This window comes from Grampus griseus (genome assembly GCF_964374135.1).
Source record: "Grampus griseus genome assembly, chromosome: 17".
Lineage (NCBI taxonomy): Eukaryota > Metazoa > Chordata > Mammalia > Artiodactyla > Delphinidae > Grampus > Grampus griseus.
The window spans coordinates 78,256,525-78,276,956 of record NC_139011.1 but is presented as its reverse complement, the minus strand read 5'-3'; the positions used below and the strand labels follow the sequence as shown (position 1 = coordinate 78,276,956).

General features: G+C 48.1%; 1 protein-coding gene across 2 annotated transcripts in view; it reads left to right on the top strand.

Moving 5' to 3' along the window:
• The window catches only part of RGS20 (regulator of G protein signaling 20), a gene marked incomplete at both ends in the record, with an annotated part of 76,815 nt that overhangs the window by 17,726 nt on the left and 38,657 nt on the right, over nucleotides 1-20,432 (top strand). The window contains one exon of one of the 2 annotated variants that reach the window (XM_082674744.1): nucleotides 11,186-11,485. The exons of the other annotated variant lie outside the window; for it this stretch is intronic. Within the exon in view, the coding sequence (XP_082530870.1) occupies nucleotides 11,186-11,485 (300 nt within the window). The remainder of the gene's footprint in view (nucleotides 1-11,185; nucleotides 11,486-20,432) is intronic. 2 annotated transcript variants of the gene reach the window in all.

Sequence of the window (20,432 nt, the reverse complement as noted above, 5' to 3'; positions counted from 1 at the left end):
AGGGCTATGTACCAGATGAAGGAACAAGATAAAACCCCAGAAAAACAACTAAATGAAGTGGAGATAGGCAACCTTCCAGAAAAAGAATTCAGAATAATGATAGTGAAGATGATCCAGGACGTAGGAAAAAGAATGGAGGCAAAGATCGAGAAGATGCAAGAAATGTTTAACAAAGACCTAAAAAAATTAAAGCACAAACACCTAGAAGAATGAAAGAACAAACAAACAGAGATGAACAATACAATAACTGAGATGAAAAATACATTAGAAAGAATCAATAGCAGAATAACTGAGGCAGAAGAACGGATAAGTGACCTGGAAGACAGCATGGTGGAATTCACTGCCGTGGAACAGAATAAAGAAGAAAGAATGAAAAGAAATGAAGACAGCCTAAGAGACCTCTGGGACTACATTAAACGCACCAACATTCACATTATAGGGGTCTCAGAAGGAGGAGAGAGAGAAGGGACCTGGGAAAATATTTGAAGAGATTATAGTTGAAAACTTCCCTAACTTGGGAAAGGAAATAGCCACCCAAGTCCAGGAAGTGCAGAGTCCCAGGCAGGATAAACCCAAGGAGAAACAGGCCAAGACACATAGTAATCAAATTGACAAAAATTAAAGACAAAGAAAAATTATTAAAAGCAACATGGGAAAAATGACAACATACAAGGGAACTCCCATAAGGTTAACAGCTGATTTCTCAGCAGAAACTCTTACATTAATTTTGTATCCTGCAACTTTACCAAATTCATTAATTACCTCTAATAGTTTTCTGGTGGCATCTTTACCATTCTCTACGTATAGTATCATGTCATCTGCAAACAGTGACAGTTTTACTTCTTTTCCAATTTGCATTCCTTTTATTTCTTTTTCTTCTCTGATTGCTGTGGCAAGGACTTCCAAAACTATGTTGAACAATAGTGGTGAGAGTGGGCAACCTTGTCTTGTTCCTGATCTTATAGGAAATGGTTTCAGTTTTTCACCATAGAGAATGATGTTTGCTGTGGGTTTATCATATAATGGCCTTTATTATGTTGAGGTAGGTTCCCTTGATGCCCACTTTCTGGAGAGCTTTTATCATAAATGGGTGTTGAATTTTGTCAAAAGCTTTTTCTGAATCTATTGAGATGATCATACGGTTTTTATTCTTCAATTTGTTAAGATGGTGTATCACATTGATTGATTTGCCTATATTGAAGAATCCTTGCATCCCTGGGATAAATCCCATTTGATCATGGTGTATGATCCTTTTAATGTGTTGTTGTATTCTGTTTCCTAGTATTTTGTTGAGAATCTTTGCATCAATATTCATCAGTGATATTGGTCTTTAATTTTCTTTTCTTGTAGTATCTCTGTCTGGTTTTGGTATCAGGGTGATGGTGGCCTCATAGAATGAGCTGCAGAGTGTTCCTTCCTCTGCAATTTTTTGGAAGAGTTTGAGAAGGGTGGGTGTTAACTCTTCTCTGAATGTTTAATAGAATTCACCTGTGTAGCCATCTGGTCCTGGACTTTTATTGGTTGGAAGATGTTTAATCACAGTTTCAATTTCATTACTTATGATCGGTCTGTTCATATTTTCTATTTCTTCCTGGTTCAGTCTTGGAAGGTTATACCTTTCTAAGAATTTGTCCACTTCTTCCAGGTAGTCCATTTTATTGGCATAGAGTTGCTTGTAGTAGTCTCTCATGATGCTTTGTATTTCTGCAGTGTCCGTTATAACTTCTTTTTCCTTTCTAATTTTATTGATTTGAGTCCTTTCTCTCTTTTTCTTGATGAGTCTGGCTAATGGTTTATCAATTTTGTTTATCTTCTCAAAGAACCACCTTTTAGTTTTATTGATCTTTACTATTGTTTTCTTTGTTTCTATTTCGTTTATTTCTGCTCTGATCTTTATGATTTCTTTCCTTCTCCTAATTTTGTATTTTGTTTGTTCTTCTTTTTCTAGTTCCTTTAGGTGTAAGGTTAGGTTGTTTATTTGAGATTTTTCTTGTTTCTTTCTCTTTTTTTTAATAGATTAGTTTAATTAATTAATTTATTTATTTTTGGCTGCATTGGGTCTTTCTTGCTGTGCGGGCTTTCTCTAGATGTGGCCAGCAGGGGCCGCTCTTCATTGCGGTGCGAGGGCTTCTCACTGCGATGGCCTCTCTTGTTGTGGAGCACAGGCTCTAGGCATACAGGCTTCAGCAGTTGTGGCCTGCAGGCTCCAGAGCGCAGGCTCAGTAGTTGTGGCGCACGGGCTTAGTTGCTCTGAGGCATGTGTGATCCTCCCAGACCACGGCTCAACCCCATGTCCCCTGTGTTGGCAGGCGGATTCTTAACCACTGTGCCACCAGGGAAGCCCCTTTTCTTGTTTCTTGAGGTAGGATTTTATTGCTATACACTTCCCTCTTAGAACTGCTTTTGCTGCATCCCATAGGTTTTGGATCGTCGTGTTTTCATTGTCATTTGTCTCTAGGTATTTTTTGATTTCCTCTTGGATTTCTTCAATGATCGTTTAGTTATTTAGTAATGAATCGTTTAGCCTCCATGTGTTTGTGGTTTTTACATTTTTTTCCCTGTAACTGTTTTCTAATCTCATAGCATTGTGGTCGGAAAAGATGCTTGATATGATTTCAATTATCTTAAATTTACTGAGGCTTGATTTGTGACCCAAGATGTGATCTATCCTGGAGAATGTTAAGAAAGTGTTATCTGTTGTTTTTGGATGGAATGTCCTAAAAATGTCAATTAAATCTGTCTGGTCTGTTGTGTCATTTAAAGCTTGTGTTTCCTTATTAATTTTCTGTCTGGATGATCTGTCCATTGGTGTAAGTGAGGTGTTAATGTCCCCCACTATTATTGTGTTACTGTCAATTTCCTCTTTTATAGCTGTTAGCATTGGCCTTATGTATTGAGGTGTTCCTACGTTGGGTGCATAGATATTTATAATTGTTATATCTTCTCCTTGGATTGATCCCTTGATCATTATGTTGTGTCCTTCCTCATCTCTTGTAACATTCTTTATTTTAAAGTCTACGTTACCTGATATGAGTATTGCTACTCCAGCTTTCTTTTGATTTCCATTTGCATGAATATCTTTTTTCTATACCCTGACTTTCAGTCTGTATGTGTCCCTAGGTCTGAAGTGAGTATCGTGTTGACAGTGTATATATGGGTCTTGTTTGTGTTTCCATTCAGTGAGTCTGTATCTTTTGGTTAGAGCATTTAATCTGTTCACATTTAAGGTAACTATCGATATGTATGTTCCTGTTACCATTTTCTGAATAGTTTTGAGTTTGTTTTTGTATGTCCTTTTCTTCTCTTGTGTTTCGCACTTAGAGTTGCTTTCACATTTGTTGTAGAGCTGGTTTGGTGGTGTGAATTCTCTTAGCTTTTGCTTGTCTGTAAAGCTTTGGATTTCTCCAACGAATCTGAATGAGATCCTTGCCGGGTTGAGTAATCTTTGTTGTAGTTTCTTCCCTTTCATTACTATAAATATATTGTGCCACCCCCTTCTGGCATGCAGAAATCTCTTGCATTCCTATACACTAACAATGAAAGATTATAAAGGGAAATTAAGGAAACAATCCCATTCGGCATTGCAACAAAAAGAATAAAATACCTAGGAATAAACCTACTTAAGGAGGTAAAAGACCTGTACTCAGAAAACTGTAAGACACTGATGAAAGAAATCAAAGATGACACAAACAGATGGAGAGATATACCATGTTCTTGGATTGGAAGAATCAATATTATGAAAATGACTATACTACCCAAAGCAATCTACAGATTCAATGCAATTCCAGTCAAATTACCAGTGGCATTTTTTACAGAACTAGAACAAAAATCTTAAAATTTGTAGGGAGACACAAAAGACCCCAAATAGCCAAAGCAATCTTGAGGGAAAAAAACGGAGCTGGAGGAATCAGACTCCCTGACTTCAGACTATACTACAAAGCTACAGTAATCAACATAATATGGTACGGGCACAAAAACAGAAATATACATCAATGGAACAGGATAGAAAGCCCAGACATAAACCCACACACATATGGTCAACTAATTTATGACAAAGGAGGTGAGGGTATATAATGGAGAAAAGACAGTCTCTTCAGTAAGTGGTGCTGGGAAAACTGGACAGCTACATGTAAAAGAATGAAATTAGAACACTCCCTAACACCATGCACAAAAATAAACGCAAAATGGATTAAAGACCTAAATGTAAGACTGGACACTATAAAACTCTTAGAGAAAAACATAGGAAGAACACTCTTTGACATGAATCACAGCAAGATCTTTTCTGACCCACCTCCTAGAATAATGGAAATAAAAACAAAAATAAACAAATGGGACCTCATGAAGTTTAAAAGTTTTTGCACAGAAAAGGAAACTACAAACAAGACAAAAAGACAACCCTCAGAATGGGAGAAAATACTTGCAAACGAATCAATGGACAAAGAATTAATCTCCAAAATATATAAATAGCTCATGCAGCTCAATATTAAAAAAACAAACAACACAATCCAAAAATGGGCAGAAGACCTAAATAGACATTTCTCCAAAGAAGACATACAGATGGCCAAGAGGCACATGAAAACCTGCTCAACATCACTAATTATTAGAGAAATGCGAATCAAAACTTCAATGAGGTATCACCTCACACCGGTTGGAATGGGCATCATCAGAAAATCTACAAACAACAAATGCTGGAGAGGGTGTGGAGAAAAGGGAACAATCTTGCACTGTTGGTGGGAATGTAAATTGATACAGCCACTATGGAGAACAGTATGGAGGTTCCTTAAAAAACTAAAAATAGAACTACCATATGACCCAGCAATCCCACTACTGGGCATATACCCTGAGAAAACCATAATTCAAAAAGACACATGCACCCCAATGTTCACTGCAGCACTATTTACAATAGCCAGGGCATGGAAACAGCCTAAAGGCCCACTGACAGAGGAATGCATAAAGAAGGTGTGGTACATACATGCAATGGAATATTACTCAGCCATAAAAAGGAACGAAATTCGGTCATTTGTAGAGACGTGGATGGACTCAGAGACTGTCATACGGAGTGAAGTAAGTCAGAAAGATAAAAACAAATATAGTATATTAACACATATATGTGGAACCTAGAAAAATGGTACAGATGAACTGGTTTGCAAGCAAGAAATAGAGACAGATGCAGAGAACAAACATATGGACGTCAAGGGGGGAAAGCAGTTGGGGGGGAGGTTGGGATGAATTGGGAGATTGGGATTGACATATATACACTAATATGTATAAAATAGATAACTAATAAGAAACCTGCTATACAAAAATAAATTAAATAAAATTCAAATTAAAAAAAAAGAATTTCATTTCTTTTCATGGCTGCATAATATTTGTTTGCTTTTTAATTCATTTGTCCAACAAATATTTATCAAGCACTTCGTTAAGGGCCAAGAACTATTCTAGGCACTATAGATACTGCCAAGAACAAAAGGGGAAAAGTTAACTACTTACATGGTACTAATAAACAAGTGAACATGTAGTATGTCAGATGGTAATAGGTTCTATGGAAAACCAGTATTACAGGGACAGGTGTATAGGAAGAGGATATCCCAGAGGTAGGGTGGCAACATTCATGTAGGGCCTTGAGAGGGAGTGCAAGGACTTTGGATTTTACTCTGAAAAAAGTGGCCAATAGCAAGTTTGGAGTTCGGGTTAGGGTTAGGGTTAGGGTTACAGGGTGACAGAAACTGACCTACATTGTAAAGGATATATCTGGTTTCAGTACTGAGATTAGACTATGAGGGAAAATGAGGCAAAAGGGAAGTAAAAATACTACTTAGGGGCTATTCCAATAGTCCAGGTGAAAGATGAGAAGACCTGTAGCAGGGTGTATTTGTCAAGGTTCTCCAGAGAATCAGAACCAATAGGATATACATGTGATAGTGAGAGAGATAGATAAATGAAGGAGAGAGAGAGGGGTTCTAAAGAACTGAATTCACGTGATTGTGGAGGTTGGCAAGTCTGAAATCTGCAGGGCAAGCCAGCCCTACAGATTGGAAATTCAGCTAAGAGTTGGAAATTCAGGTATGAGTTAATGCTTCAGTCTTGGTCTGAAATCCACAGGGCAGTCCAAGCAGGCTGGACACTCAGGGACGGTTGCTATGTTTCAGTCTTGCGGCCAAATTCCTTCTAAGGGAAACTCTGTTCCGTGCCTCTTCCTCGATCCTGGTGGTTTGCCGGCAACCTTCGGCATTCCTTTGCCTGTAGACGCGTCACCTGATCTCTGCCTTCACTTTCACGTGACGTTCTTCCTAGGTACCTGTCTGTGTCCAAACTTTCCCTTTTTATAAGGACACCAGTCATACTGGATTAGGGACTCATCCTACTCCAGTAAGACCTCATCTTAACTAATTACACCTGCAGCAACCCTATGTCCAAATAAGGTGATATTCTGAGGTCTTGGGGGTTAGGACTTCAACAGACAAATTTGAGGGAGACCCAATTCAGCCTATAACACAGAGTGACAGCTGTGTTAAGAGAATATGAGAAGCAGGACTTCCCTGGTGGCACAGTGGTTAAGAATCCACCTGCCAGTGCAGGGGACACGGGTTCGAGCCCTGGTCCGGGAAGATCCCACATGCTGCAGAGCAACTAAGCCTGTGTGCCACAACTACTGAGCCAGCGTGCCACAACTACTGAAGCCCGCGTGCCTAGAGCCCGTGCTCCACAACAAGAGAAGCCACCGCAATGAGAAGCCCGTGCACCACAACCAAGAGTAGACCCCACTCGCCACAGCTAGAGAAAGCCTGCGCACAGCAACAAAGACCAAACACAGCCCCAAAGAAATAAATATATTTATTTTTTTAAGTAGATTTAAAAAAAAAAGACAATATGAGAAGCAGTTGGATTTGACTGAAGAGTATGAAGGAAAGAAAGGAGTCAGGGATACTCCAATGTTTTTGACCTGAATTAAAATAATCAAGTTGCCATTTACTGAGACGGTGAAGATTGCCGGAGGAGAAAGTTTGAAGGGGAAAATCAGAGTTCAGTTTGGGATATAATTCAAATAAATATATGGATACATTCAAATAAAGACCCACCTCCTGTCCCAAGCTCCTCACTTGGTTTGGAATACTGGCAGGGTGGCAGAAGGCCCTGTTATCTCAGCGAAAACAGAGGAGATAGAGCCTGGGAGTGTTTCCCTTCCCCGCGCGCGCGCGCGCGCACGCACGCACGCGCACACACACACACACACACACACACACGTCACCTAAGTGGCCCTCACTTCTGGTGCACTCCACTTCTGTTCATGGCCCACCTTCCTCATTACCTTTGTTCCATCATTCCACATCTCCTTATGACACCTCCCCATAAGCCTTAGAAAGTTATTAAGAGAATGAAGTCAGAGTAATTAAGAGCTGCAGAGGTACTCTTTTTAACAGCTGTACTGTCACTAGCAACATTAAAATTCTAAGTGAACCTTAATAGAAACGTTTGATTAATTGTTCAGTTGGCCTCAAATTAATATTAACCTGTGACTCTAGTATCCATGATCTGTTTGTCTTATATGTTGTTGCTTTTCCAAACTGCATGATTTACAGTCAGCACAAGCAAAGATTTGCCTCTATAGTTTTCAATCACTCTGAATTAGATTCTTAGATCCAAGTAGAAAAATGACTTCTCTAAACAATAGAAAATTAAAATGCACAGTACGGCTAAAGCACAGCAAAATAGAATTTTTTAAAATAAAGTTCAGGAAAAAAATAGGTCATCTCATAAAATTAAATCTAATTTCAATTTCCATTCTGACTGTGATTTTAATTCTAAAGTTCTCAGAATGTTTTGGTAATAAAGTGGGTTAATTCTGCCATGGAGGTTTCCTTTATGAAAGGGTACTATTTAGGGGTGAATGAAAATTTTTCAATTTGCCTTTTAAAGGGGTGAGACTTTCTTGGTATTGATTAGGGGTGTGGTGATTTTCTCCTCTGCATGGTTCGATAACCACCATGATCAATTAGGCGAGTGGATAGTCGATCAGAATAAGGTACTCCCTAAGTCTTCCGGATCCCTAAGGAGCAGTGCTTTCAGGAATACGGATGCCAAGATGATTCCCTTTGGCGGCTAAGTTTTTGAAACCTTCAGACCGTCATCTAGAATCTGGCCTGAAAGGAAGACAGGGCTTTTTGGAGTGATCAGTACCGCCGGCAGCTGAAGTCCTCTCCTCAGATAACGGTTCTCAGATCGAATTTTGTGGCTACATTGACACTCCGTGCTCTGACTTTGCTAGAACGACCGAAGGAAGTGGACGCGTTTCAGCACCCGACACCGGTCATGCTTCACAGCCCCGCCAGTCAGAGAAGCCTCCGTCCCTCGCAAAGACAGGAGACAGAACTGGGCAGCCGGCTGCTCATCCGGAGGGAAAAGACCACGCCAGGGAAGAGGAAAAGGTGAAGTTCTCCGGAGACGCACAGGAGCCGGGCTTGGCGTTTCTGGGGCTGAGTCAGGGACTTCCCTTCTGCCGGAACATTTCCCCTGCTTCCCTCCCAAGCGTCTGTCTCGGAGCGCAGCGCAAGGCCTAATGAAGCGTGCCCAGCAAGGGGCGTCAAGCGGCTCGGGAAGCAGGGCTGGGGCGGGAGGGGGAGAGTCAGGTTACAGGTTCACACATTCTCGGAAAACCATTCGGAAACGTGAGCTGGAGACGCAAATGCCGGGACCCACGCAAGGCCGGGGGCGTGCCCTTCGGGCCCCGGCAGCCGGGGCGTGCGCTCTCCGCCTCGCTCTAGCACGTGCCTGAAGCCGGTCGGAAAGGCCGCGGGCGGAGCCGTCATGTTCCGGGCCGCCGGGGACCGCGGCGCTTCTCTCTGGGCATCCTTAGCATACGGTCCTTCCGGCCCGGGGCCGCGTCCGCTGGGGTGCCTGCGGCCACGGGCACCGCGCTGGAGCAGACGCGGCCGACGGCCCACACTCCCCGCAGGTGCGCACGGGGTCAGCAGCGGCCCGCCCGCGTCCAGGGGCGCCGCCGCGGCCGAGCCCCCCTTCCCACCCACCCCGGCCAGGGGCGAGGCGCCTGCGGCCCTCCCCAAGAGACAGACGCTGGGCGCCGAGTCCCGCTCCGAGCGTTTTCCGAATCGCTCATTTCCCCCTCGAGCGAGCTTCTGGCGCTTATCCAAGAGCCTCCTGGGCTCCCAGCTCCAACCCCTGAAATAAACGCGGCGCCTGTCCAGAGAGCGGGGGAGGGGAGAGGCCCGTGTGCACGCGGAGAAAGAAAATACCGGGAGAACGACCCCGTTCTCTAGGAAAAGGTAATGAGGGGAAGCGAAAGAGTGTGAACTTACTCGGAAATGCAAAGCGAGTTCCACTCTCGCCGGGCGCATACAAACGAGGGAACGACGAATCAGCCGACGCGGCCGGCGGCGGCCCAGGAAGAGCCTCATGCATGAGAATGGGTTGCTAGGTTTCCTCGTTCCCTCCGACACCCGCTTCCCACAAGACATCCACAGGCGGAAGAAAGCGGGCCGGGCCCAGCCACAGCAGAGCGGGGGGGACCGCGCCAAGCCCCCGAGGCCGCTCCCGCCGTCAGGACCCTGGAGAGCGGCAGCCGCGCCCCGGGGACCCGCGCCTCGCCGCCCGGTCCCTCGCCTTCGCGGCTTCCCGCCTCCCCCTTCATTTTTCTTGGCAACCACTTCTCTCGCTCTTCACCAACAGATTAAATTGCGTTTTTGTTTTGCTTGAGGGGGCTGTTTGGATTGGCTGAGTTAGGTTCCGGTTTGTAACTTCACTTAGTATTAGTGGACCAAGAAGCCCTGAGAGCTCCAAAACGAGAGCCTGAACGAGGCGGGTGACCTTAAAAAGCCACTGAGGGACTTCCCTGGTGGCGCAGTGCCTGCCAGTGCAGGGGACACGGATTCGAGCCCTGGTCCGGGAAGATCCCACATGCCGCGGAGCAACTAAGCCCGCGAGCCACAACTACTGAGCCTGCACTCGAGCCCGCGAGCCACAACTACGGAGTCTGCGCGCCACAACTACTGAAGCCCCCGCACCTAGAGCCCGTGCTCCGCAAAAGAGAAGGCACCGCAATGAGAAGCCCATGCTCCGCAACAAAGAGTAGCCTCCGCTCCCCACAACTAGGGAAAGCCCGGGCGCAGCAACGAAGACCCAACACAGCCATTAATTAATTAATTAATTAATTAATAAGCCACTGAGTTCAATCCTTTACTTCGTAAATGAATCAGACCAACTCAAAGAATAAAGAATCTCCCAAGGTTTGCCAATGGAGTTCATTTCAAGGATGAGTCTAGACCCCTGGGCCTCTGACTTCTAAATTAATGTTTCCCTATGCCTTCCAAGAAAATAATACTTTTATCTTAACCTCGGCCGCTTAGCTCTCCCAAGCAACAAGTGGAGGGTGGAAAGGCCTGTGTTCGGGGAAATAAGATGGACACAGCGAGTGTGGAAAGGGGGCCTGCAGACTGTGCTCTTGAGTCCTGGTCTCCCCTGACCCCCGCACCCAGCACCACCAAAGTCACATGGCCAGTCCCTTTTCCGTCAGCCTGAGGACCCCTCATCTGCCTGTATCCAAGCCTCCCATGGACACCTATCACAAGGACCTAGTAACCTCATACCAACTTCTGGTAGAGCTCTGGGCACTTTGGAAGGTGGGAAAGGACAGGGGGAAAGAGGAGGCAGAGCCAGAGCCAGAACTGCACAAGTGAACTGGGAGATCTTCATCCGAAGTCGAAAGAACCAAGAGAGATGAACACAGACGCTCCTGTACACGGCACCTCACAGTGAAGGTGCCTACGAATTCCCTGGGAATGTTAACATTCCGATTCTCATGCGGTAGGTCAGGATAGGGTCTGAGGTTCTGCATTCCCAACAAGCTCCTGGGTATTATCCAAGCTGCTGGCCCAGGGACCACACTCTGAGTAGCAAGGAGTTTGAAAGGGGTGGGGGGAGAATGGGAGGGAGGGGAAGCAGGGAAGAGAGGGGAGGAAGGAGAGAAGGGGATCTCCCCTGCTACGCAGAGGCCTTTCCTTTTGCTCTCACCGACCTTCTCTTGCACCCCGAAAGTAACGCCTCGAAATGCCGCAGTACCTGGCACTCTGCACCTTTTCTTCAGTCTGTAGCGGGACCCGACAGTGACGGTGTGTGATTTTGTTTCTCTCCTCCCCCTCCTCTCGCCCTGCCCGCCGCCGGCCCTGCACAGCTCCCAGGCTCGCCTGCTGCCCCGAAGCTGCTCGGCCTCCTCTCCGGCACGCTCTCCGGCCTCGCGCGCTTCTTCGCTCACCTTCTCCAGCGACCCCTTCCTGGGGCTCCCCTGCGGCGCCCGGACTTCTCTCTTCTGCTCCCCGTCCTGCCAGCCGCTGGGCTCGCGCCGCGGCAGGAGGAGCGGCCGGGCCGCCTCTCGCTCCTGCTCAGGGCAGCTCTGGCACTGCCCGGCCGACCCCCAGGGGGACGCCTGCCCCGGGAAGAGGACGCCGGCGCCGGGCAGAGCCCGCCCAGGCCCGTGAGTACTGTGCTCTCCGCCGCCCAATCCGCGGCCTCAGCGGGACGCGAGTTTCCCGGGTTCCTCCCTAACCCCAACTGACCCACTCCACGTGGGGCGAGCAGGGGATCCCGCCAGCAAGGGGAGAAGGGGAGGGGGGCGGGTGGGAAGGTCGAGACACGGCCGAGAACGCTCACGGAACAGGCGCCGGCGGCCCGCCGGACACCCCTCCCCCCAGGAGACCCTTGAAGCAACTCTTCTCGGGCCACTTCCTCCCAGAGCCTACGGAAGAGGGGGGAAGCCCCCCTCCGAAGCCGCTTCCCGAACTCACGTGTCGCTCTCCTGCCCCTCCTCCAAGCCTCCCCCGGACGAACCTCCGCCCCCTCCTCGCGCTCCCACTCCCCAGCCCCCGGCTACGGCGCGCTCGGGAGGCCAGGGAGGAAATGACGTGATGTTATTTTAGTGTCAGGTCGGCTTCCAGCTTCAGTTTACCCCGCCGATCTCGGGCGCACGGCCCGGAGGTCGGACCGCGTCTCCCGAGGGCACACCGGGGGCTCCAGGGCTCCGTGCCCGCAGAGCTGGTCGGCGGCGGGGTTTCCGCCACCCTCCAGGTCCCCCTCTTCCCCGGACTCGGGAGTCGGGAGTTAGCCACCGCCCCCCGCCACCCAGCCAGGTGGGACCTTCGGCTCCGGCAGGCGGGGAGGGGGCGAGGAACCCCTTTCCAGTTTGGTACCTCCGGAGGCGGAGGCTGCAGCCGGGTGGGGCGGGGATAGAGCTGGAGAAGCACCCCGGGGAAAGGGAGATGATGGGGACCGGCCTCCAGAGGCGGAGAGTCCACGGCCGGACCCTCCGGGTACAAGCACCCCGGCGCCACGCACCCCGCGCGCACACACGGGTGCCTCCCCCCGCCCGCTCCATTCACAAGATCCCAGCGCGCTCTCCCGCACGCCGGGGTCCCGCTCGCCTCCCGCGCGCCCAAGCATAGGGAGAGCCGAGGGGCTCTGCGGGGCCCACACTCTCGGTACTTCCTAACCCGGGGCTAAAGAAGGGAACCACAGTCCCGGCATGGATGGGGACCCCCGCCCCCCGCCCCGCCGCAGAGGCGCGCGCCGCCGCGGGAGGGAAGCGAGCCCTGTGTGGCCCGGCCGGGGAGGGGGGAGGGAGGGGCGGGGAGAGGCAGAGGCGAGGGTGGGGGAGAAGAAGGCGACAGGAAAGACGGAGAGCCAGAGGAAGAGGAAAGCCGGGGAGAGCGATCGCGGGCGTAGCGAGGGCAGCACCTAGAATTATCATAAAAATAAGGCACTCGCGGGACGCATGCGCACGGCCGACGGAGGCGCGCGGGCCGCAGCTCCCCCTCGGGCTCGCGGGGCAGAAGGTGGAAGCGTGAGTACCCACTTCCTCAACGCCCCCTTCTCCCTCCCGGACTCGCCTTGTGGCCTCGGGCCGGGAGGTGGCCGTGGCCGGGGCCGGGCGGGGCGCGCACGCTCTGCTGGACCACGGTGGCGGGAGCGGGTCAGCGTGCAGGGCGTGCGGGGCTTGGGGTATGACCGTGTCTCAAGGAGCTCCGCCGAGGCGTCCGCACGGTTCGACCTCTGTGGCCCGGCGTCAGCGAGTGGGTGGGCTATTGACACCCGAAACAGACCTGGGAAACCCCGGGCGCCGGAGGCGGGTGGTCTGAGCGCAGGTGGGAAGGAAGCGGAGACGCTCCCGGAATCGCAGCGGAGACGCGCCACTACGGCGGGGACCAAGGAGCCGGGCGGGAAGCGGGCGCCCGCCGCGGACCCCGGGGGCCTGACTCGGTGTCGCCACTGAAGCTCGGAAAACCGAATGGACAGAACCGTCCCCACGCTCTGCCCGAGCCGCGGGGGGCGGGGGGGGGAGGCGGGCGCCGCGGGTATTTTTCTTGCAGGAACCCGGCGATTGAGTGTTCCGCGCTCTCGGGGCTACGCTCGGAAGTTGGAACGAGTCTGGCGCCCGGGCTGCGGGGACCTCCGGGACGGCGGCGCGCGGCAGGGACTGGGCTTCGGGGGGTCGGCGGGCGCGGCGACGTCCCTCCCCCGGGGGTGGGCGGAGTGGGCGGGGGAGGGGTCGCAGAGGCGGCGGGCTTCCGGCGGGCTTGGCTGGTGCGCCCGGGGCCCTCCCCCGGCGGGGGGCGTGAGCGGGAAGGGATGGGCAGCGGGGGAGGGGGGCGGCGAGGGAGGGGTCTGGGGAGGGGCAGCGCGCGGGGACCCGATCGGCTAGCGAGCCCCCGGGAGTCGCCAGCGTCCGAGGAGAGCCCGGGCGGGCGGGCGCGGGGCGGGCGACGCGGCCCCACCAGCAGCTCAGCCCCCCGCGCCCCCCGAGGCTGGCCGGGTGGAGGAGTGAGCGCCGAGGCCGAGTTTCTGGCCGGGAGGGGGCGGGCGCTCCGAGGGAACTCGCTCCCACATCCCTTCCTCGGGAGAATCCGGCCGAGGCCGAGCGCTCTTTGTCCGCCCCCGCCCAGCCGATCGGCCGGAGGGCGCGGGTTGCGGCGACCGCAGCCGGTGCCCGCAGCGCGGGCGGGCAGCAGAAGTCACTCGCCCGCGGGTGCTCGCGGTGGCCCCGGAGGCGGGGAGCTTCTGCACCGTCTCGTTACCGTCCTGGGTCAGCCCCCCCTCCTCTGGAGCGCAGGTCGCAGGGCCGCTGCGTGGCTTGGCTTCTTTCACTTCTGGTGGTTCCAGATTGTGGAATTGACCAAACAGGGGTCCGAGTTCACGAAATGGTGTGAATTCCTCCCCCGACTTCGCGAAGGAGATGTGTCATGGAAAGACTCTTATCTGTAAACTCTTAGTTTTTTGCTTACAACCTGATTTTCTACTGGGCTTCTTCCGGTTTATCTCCTGTTCCTTAAGTGGCGTCTTTTGTATCAGTATCAGTATCGCATATGAGGGGCAGTATTGCCTAATGGGTAAGAGCCCTGGACTCAGTAACTGTCTAGATTCAAATCTCAGCCTAGCGGTGTGACCTCGGGCAAGTTGCTTAACCTCTCGGTGCCGTAGTTTTATCATCTGTAAAATGGGGATAAGAAAAATACCTGCTTCACAGGTTGGCTGCCAGCATTCAGTAAATTAATACAGCAGAGCTCTGACACACACCAAACAAAAGTTACTATTACTATTGTTATTGTATTGGTGCTAAATTGGCTAAGTAGACTTCAAAATATTAAAAGATGAGGAACAAAATGCACATTTTGTTTGTTACAAAGAGTATATGTGATGAAATAGAAGATGTCCGTCAAAATTTGAAAAATAGAAAATGTTTAGAAAATGTTTTCTATGTCAGTATCTAAATTTAAAAACAATACATTTCTATATCATCTGGGCCCTCTTATTTCAAATAATTATGAAGTATTTATATGCAGTGATTCAAATAGCATTTTAAGAAAATTATCTCTAACCTTCAAAATATTTCACTTTGTAAAACAGATATGCATTAAAACTATGTATTAGGTCATGGTATATACAGAAAATCTGATGTCTGCATTAAAATATTGCCCGGAGTCAGTTTTACTTAAGAGAGTGTGGAAACTTAGGAGCTAGACATGCTAACTTCTCTAAGATCATTGTAAACATTTTAGCCAAAATGCCCTTGATATCAAAAATATAGAATGATAAAAGTCAGATTATTTATTTACCTCCTTCACTTTACAGGTGGGGAAACATTCAGAGAGGTTAAAGGTCAGATATCTGCAGCTAAATAGAGGCCGAAATGGGATTAGAATTAGGTCTTCTGGCTCTGCCCAGGCCTCTTACACACCACACGGGTGATTTCCTGTTTACTGCAGATTAATGAACCTTTAACAAATAGGAAACCAGAAGGTATGATATAAGGAAAAAATATACAAGCATGTGTTATCAGCGACATAAGAAAGGCCGGGCAGTAATGTGGCTACTGCTGGCCGACCACTTTATCATGGTCCCTCACATCAGAAGATACGACCAACATGACTTGCTTGAGTTATGGGAAGGTCCCAGATCAAGCAAGAGGTAGAGCCAGCGTCAGAATTTAAGGTCCCCCATTCGGCTGCATATTCTGTTGATCCCTTGCAGCGGTTTTACATTAGAAATCAGTTTTGAGCGTTTCTTAAATGTTTAAAAATCTCCTTCCTGATGGCTTTGAAGGTCTTTCCTGTAAGAGAGCTTTTTAGGAAAGTCTTTCAGGATTACATACCAGGAGGTTTTATTATTCCAGATTTTGTAGACAAGCATGCGTGAAAAAGGAAAAAAAGCTTTCTTATTTTAATGCAATTGCCAGGTGACTGGTTTCGTTCCAGACACTTGAACACCAGTTCCGAAGGTTCTGCTGTTTTTTCATTTCTGCATGTGTCCGTCTAATGACATTCACCTTTCACAAACAGACGCAGCTGGTGGCTTAAAGGTCCAGCCCTCACATAAGCGGTTTAGAAATTACATGGCAGAGCTTTTCACGTGAGTGTCTGGCCTTGCGAAGTTATTTACAGGAATGCTGTGTCTGCCAGGGAAGGCACTCTAGGAACTGTGCCTGCGTCCTTGAGGAAGGAAACCATGGTTCTCTCCAGTCGTGAGCGCAATGTCTTACCCTTGATTTTGCCTCTCTGGACACATGTTCTTAGACAGAAATCCAGGGCATTAAGCAGGGAGTGACTTTCTAGCAGGCTCCCAAGCCAGTCCAGCAGAACTGAGTTTTGAAATCACACGTATCAAGTCAGGTCCCATTATGGTTATAACGTGAATCACTGTTCAACTGGGAATATTGCCGATTTGTTTTCTGTACAGCAACCAGGTGACTCACAGTGTGAGCTTCTATTCAAATACCTATAGTGTCAGCAGCAACTGATAGGGTTTGCGCCGAGTCAGAGCCTAGCATTTAGTACCGTACAAGTGAGTCACTGACTACCCGACACTTCTGAGATGATCCCTGAATGTTACCTTGAGCAGCCAGTTCAAGAGTTTAGACAGCGCTGCACGGGGTGAGTCCATTCCCAGTACCATTGAATGGGCTTCTGCAGCAGCTCTTCACGGCAAAGCCTTATATGACTGAGTGCCCAAGGTGATATTCCGTGATTATGAATTCATAGAATCCAGCTGATTAGATTTCAGCTATTTGCATGGGGAGTCATCTGTGAAGAATGAGTAATATGCTGTGTTGCCCAGCAGTGATATTTCACTCGAGTTATTTCAATGATTATTACAGCCATTTGACCTTGATGGTTTGGGAATGCTCGATTTCTAGTTATTAATTAATTTTACTTTACATTGTAAAATCCTTCTCAAGTACATATCAGTGTTTGGATTTTAGACAACAGCATCTCATGCAAAGTCACCCAGCAGTTGGACTTCCTGAGGGCCTGGGTTGACCACGTGCACCTCAGCTCAACGGTGAAGCGGAGGGAAGCATCTTTTTCTCTGGTTTGTCTCTGTTTGTGCCCCTGTCACCTCTGATGTTAACTGGACGGTGTTTGCTCCAGAGCTAGAACACGAGTTTGTGGTGCCCGTCGTTCTAAGGCTGCAACACACCCAGCACTTCCAGCCCTTTGGGGGCTGTTTGGCTAGATCCACACAGGCTTGTATAGCTGTTCCGTTTCTGCAAGACACTGGAAAGAATTGTGCAACCCATGCCCTACCCAACACTTCTAAGTGACTTTTATGTCTCAGGGTGTGGTGATAATAAGATTTAAGGGACCAGTAGGTTCCTAAATTTATGTAAAAGTCTTGTTGATAAATAATGGCAAGAAGTTATTATCCTTGGAATCAAGGTTATGAGACTATTGTTTTTAAAAGTACATGTATGTTTTTCTCTATTTGTATTGTAGTGGATGCAAGAGAAACCCAGATGTATGGACTTTACCATATACCCTTATTGTGTTTCTACAAATATCCATTTCTGTGATGACCCAGATTCTAATTTGTGCCTCTCCTGCTCTATAGAAAGGTGTAGATACTTCTTTCCATTTAATAGGGACTGCACACGAAGGGTCTAGTTCTTCCAGGCTTAATGCAATTCCTGGCAAGTTCAGGTGGTTAGGACTCTTTAATAAATTAGACTATTTATAAAATGGAAACAAAGTTTCATGTACGTTTTCTAAATTTCAGTGAGGAACTGTAGCTATTTTTGTGAGAGTCCTGCTTTTTTTTTTTTTTTTTTTTTTTTTTTTTTTTTTTTTTTTTGCCGTACGCGGGCGTCTCACTGTTGTGGCCTTTCCCGCTGCGGAGCACAGGCTCCGGACGCGCAGGCTCAGCGGCCATGGCTCACGGGCCCAGCTGCTCCGCGGCACGTGGGATCTTCCCAGACTGGGGCACGAACCCGTGCCCCCTGCATCGGCAGGCAGACTCCCAACCACTGCGCCACCAGGGAAGCCCAGTCCTGCTTTTTTTTAAGCTTCGTTTGTTATAATTTATAGTAAAATGTACACGTTCTCACTTACCCTCGTGTTACCACTGTCTGGATCAGGACTTCTCAGCCTCAGCACTGTGGACATTTTGGGTTGACTCCCTCCCAGTGGGAGGCCGAACTGTGCCGTTGCAGGATGTTTAACAGCATTCCTGTCCTCTACCGCTGGATGCCAGTAGCATCCCCTCCCTGGAAATGACAACCAAAAATGTCCCTAGGCATTGCCAAATGTGCCCTGGGGGCTCACCACTGCTCTAGGTCAAGATACAGGATATTCTCAACCTGTATCCCTAAGATCCCCTCTTGTTCATTCACTGTTGTTGCGTATCTTGTTATTTTTCACTGCAGTGTTCCTTTGTGTGAATACACCCCAGTTCACGTATCCATTCCACTCTTTTTTTTTTTTTTAATTTATTTATTTTTGGCTATGTTGGGTCTTCATTGCTGTGCGCGGGCTTTCTCTAGCTGCGGAGAGCGGAGGCTGCTCTTCGTTGCGGTGCACGGGCTTCTCTCCTTGCAAAGCACGAGCTCTAGGCACGTGGGCTTACAGTATTTGTGGCTCACGGGCTCGGTAGTTGTGGCTCGCAGGCTTAGTTGCTCCGTGGCATGTGGGATCTTCCCGGAGCAGGTCTCGAACCCGTGTCCCCTGCCTTGGCAGGCGGATCCTTAACCACTACGCGACCAGGGAAGTCCCTCCATTCCACTCCTAAAGGACATCTGAGTTGTTTCCACTGTGAATAATACTAATGTGAACACTCTTATTCATGTCTTTTGATAAACATTAAGCCCTGATTTCCATTGGATGCTCAGGAATGAAATTGCTGGGTAATAGACCCAGTGTATGTTTAGCTTTATTAGATACTGGCGGTTTTTACACGCCAAACCAACTTACACCCCTACCAGCAACATATATTGCTTCACATCCTCACCAGCACTTAGTATTGTACACGGATTTAATTGCAGTCATTCTGGTGTCCATAGCGGTTTAGCGTTGTGGTTTTAGTTTGTATTTCCCTGATTACTAATGATGCTGAGCATCTTTTTTCAGCCATTTGTGTATCTTCTCTTGTAAACTGCCTCTACAAGTTTTTGACCTATTTTTCTGTTGTATGGTCTGTGTTTTTCTTATTGATTTGTACGAGTTTTTAATATATGCTGGATATAAGTTATTGTCAAAAATGTGTGTGTGTGTCTCTGTTTATCTCTCTGTGTGTGTATTGCAAATCCCAATCTGTGTCTTGCCTTTACACTCTCATTCCATTACCTTTCGACTTCTGTAGTTTCTGCTGAAAAGTCATGCTTCTATGAAGGGGACATGTCTTCGTTCTCTGGCTCATTTAAAATTTTTCTCTTTGCTTTTGGCTTGCCACTGTTTGAACACAATGTGCCTAGGTGTGCTTTTATATATGTCCTGCTTTGGATTCATTGGGCTCCTTGTATCTGTGAACTGATCTCTTTCATCAGCTTTGGAAATTTTTCACTCAGTATCTCTTCAGATATTGCTTCTTAGCAGTTTTCTCCCTTTCTCTCCTGCTCTGAGACTCAAATCATACGTATGTCTTTTATTCGATCCTAAGTTTTGTCCATTTTTTGTCTCTCCTTCAACTTGAATACTTTCTTTTAACGTGCGTTTTAGTTCACGTGACCTGTCTTCTGCTGTGCCCAGTCTTCTGTTAAACCATCTAGTGATCATTAATTTCAAAAACTGTTTTATTCTAAATGTAGTATGTCCCTTTGATGCTTGTTAATACATTTCAGTTTTCTGATGAAATTCTCCATGTTTTCATCCGTTTTTTCATCTAATTCTTGCCTACTAAATCCAGTGTTGAGGTTTTTATGAGGCTGTACCTGTTGTTTGTTTTTTAATCATTGATCACATTTTTCTGTCTCTTCATGTATCTAGTAATTTTTGTTGTATGTAGACATCATATATGAAGAAACTGTGTAGGTTTGGATTACATCTTCCACCAACAAGGAATCTCCCTTGGAGGGATTTGCTCTGTGAGAATGAGTAGCTGATGACTTCAGTCCTAACAGGTATTGAAATGGGTTGGGACGGGTTGCAATTTTAGTAAGACTTACTTAAGACTTACATAATCTCGGTTACTTCCCATTCTTCAGGTGTTTTCTCCTGGGCTTCCGGATTTAGAGCCTAATGGGCTTCAGTTAGGCTGAAACCTAAATCTCCTCAATCTTGAAAGACCAGGAGACTCGGTCTCACCTTCAGAGGCTTCTTTCTGCCCCCGCCTTCCACAGGTGGCTTCCACAGTCTGGTAAAGGTCACGAGGAGGGCAGCCGTGTGTCTGAGGGAGACCTTGTTATTGAAGGGAGACGTGCTCTCCCATCTGAGACTCTAGCCTCAGCCCATGCCCTGAGTCTGCATACGCCCTCAGGGAAGGAGACACATGGTGACAGACTGCTCCCTGGGGAGGAGCTCTCCCTCAGACACTTTAGTTAATTCAGGCTTTTTGCCTCCACAGCTCTTTGATGTCTTTAGAAATGGGATTTCAGTTATCCATCTAACATTTTTAGTTGTTGCTCAGGAGCTGACCTATTACCATTTTTCTTGAATTAAGTTTCT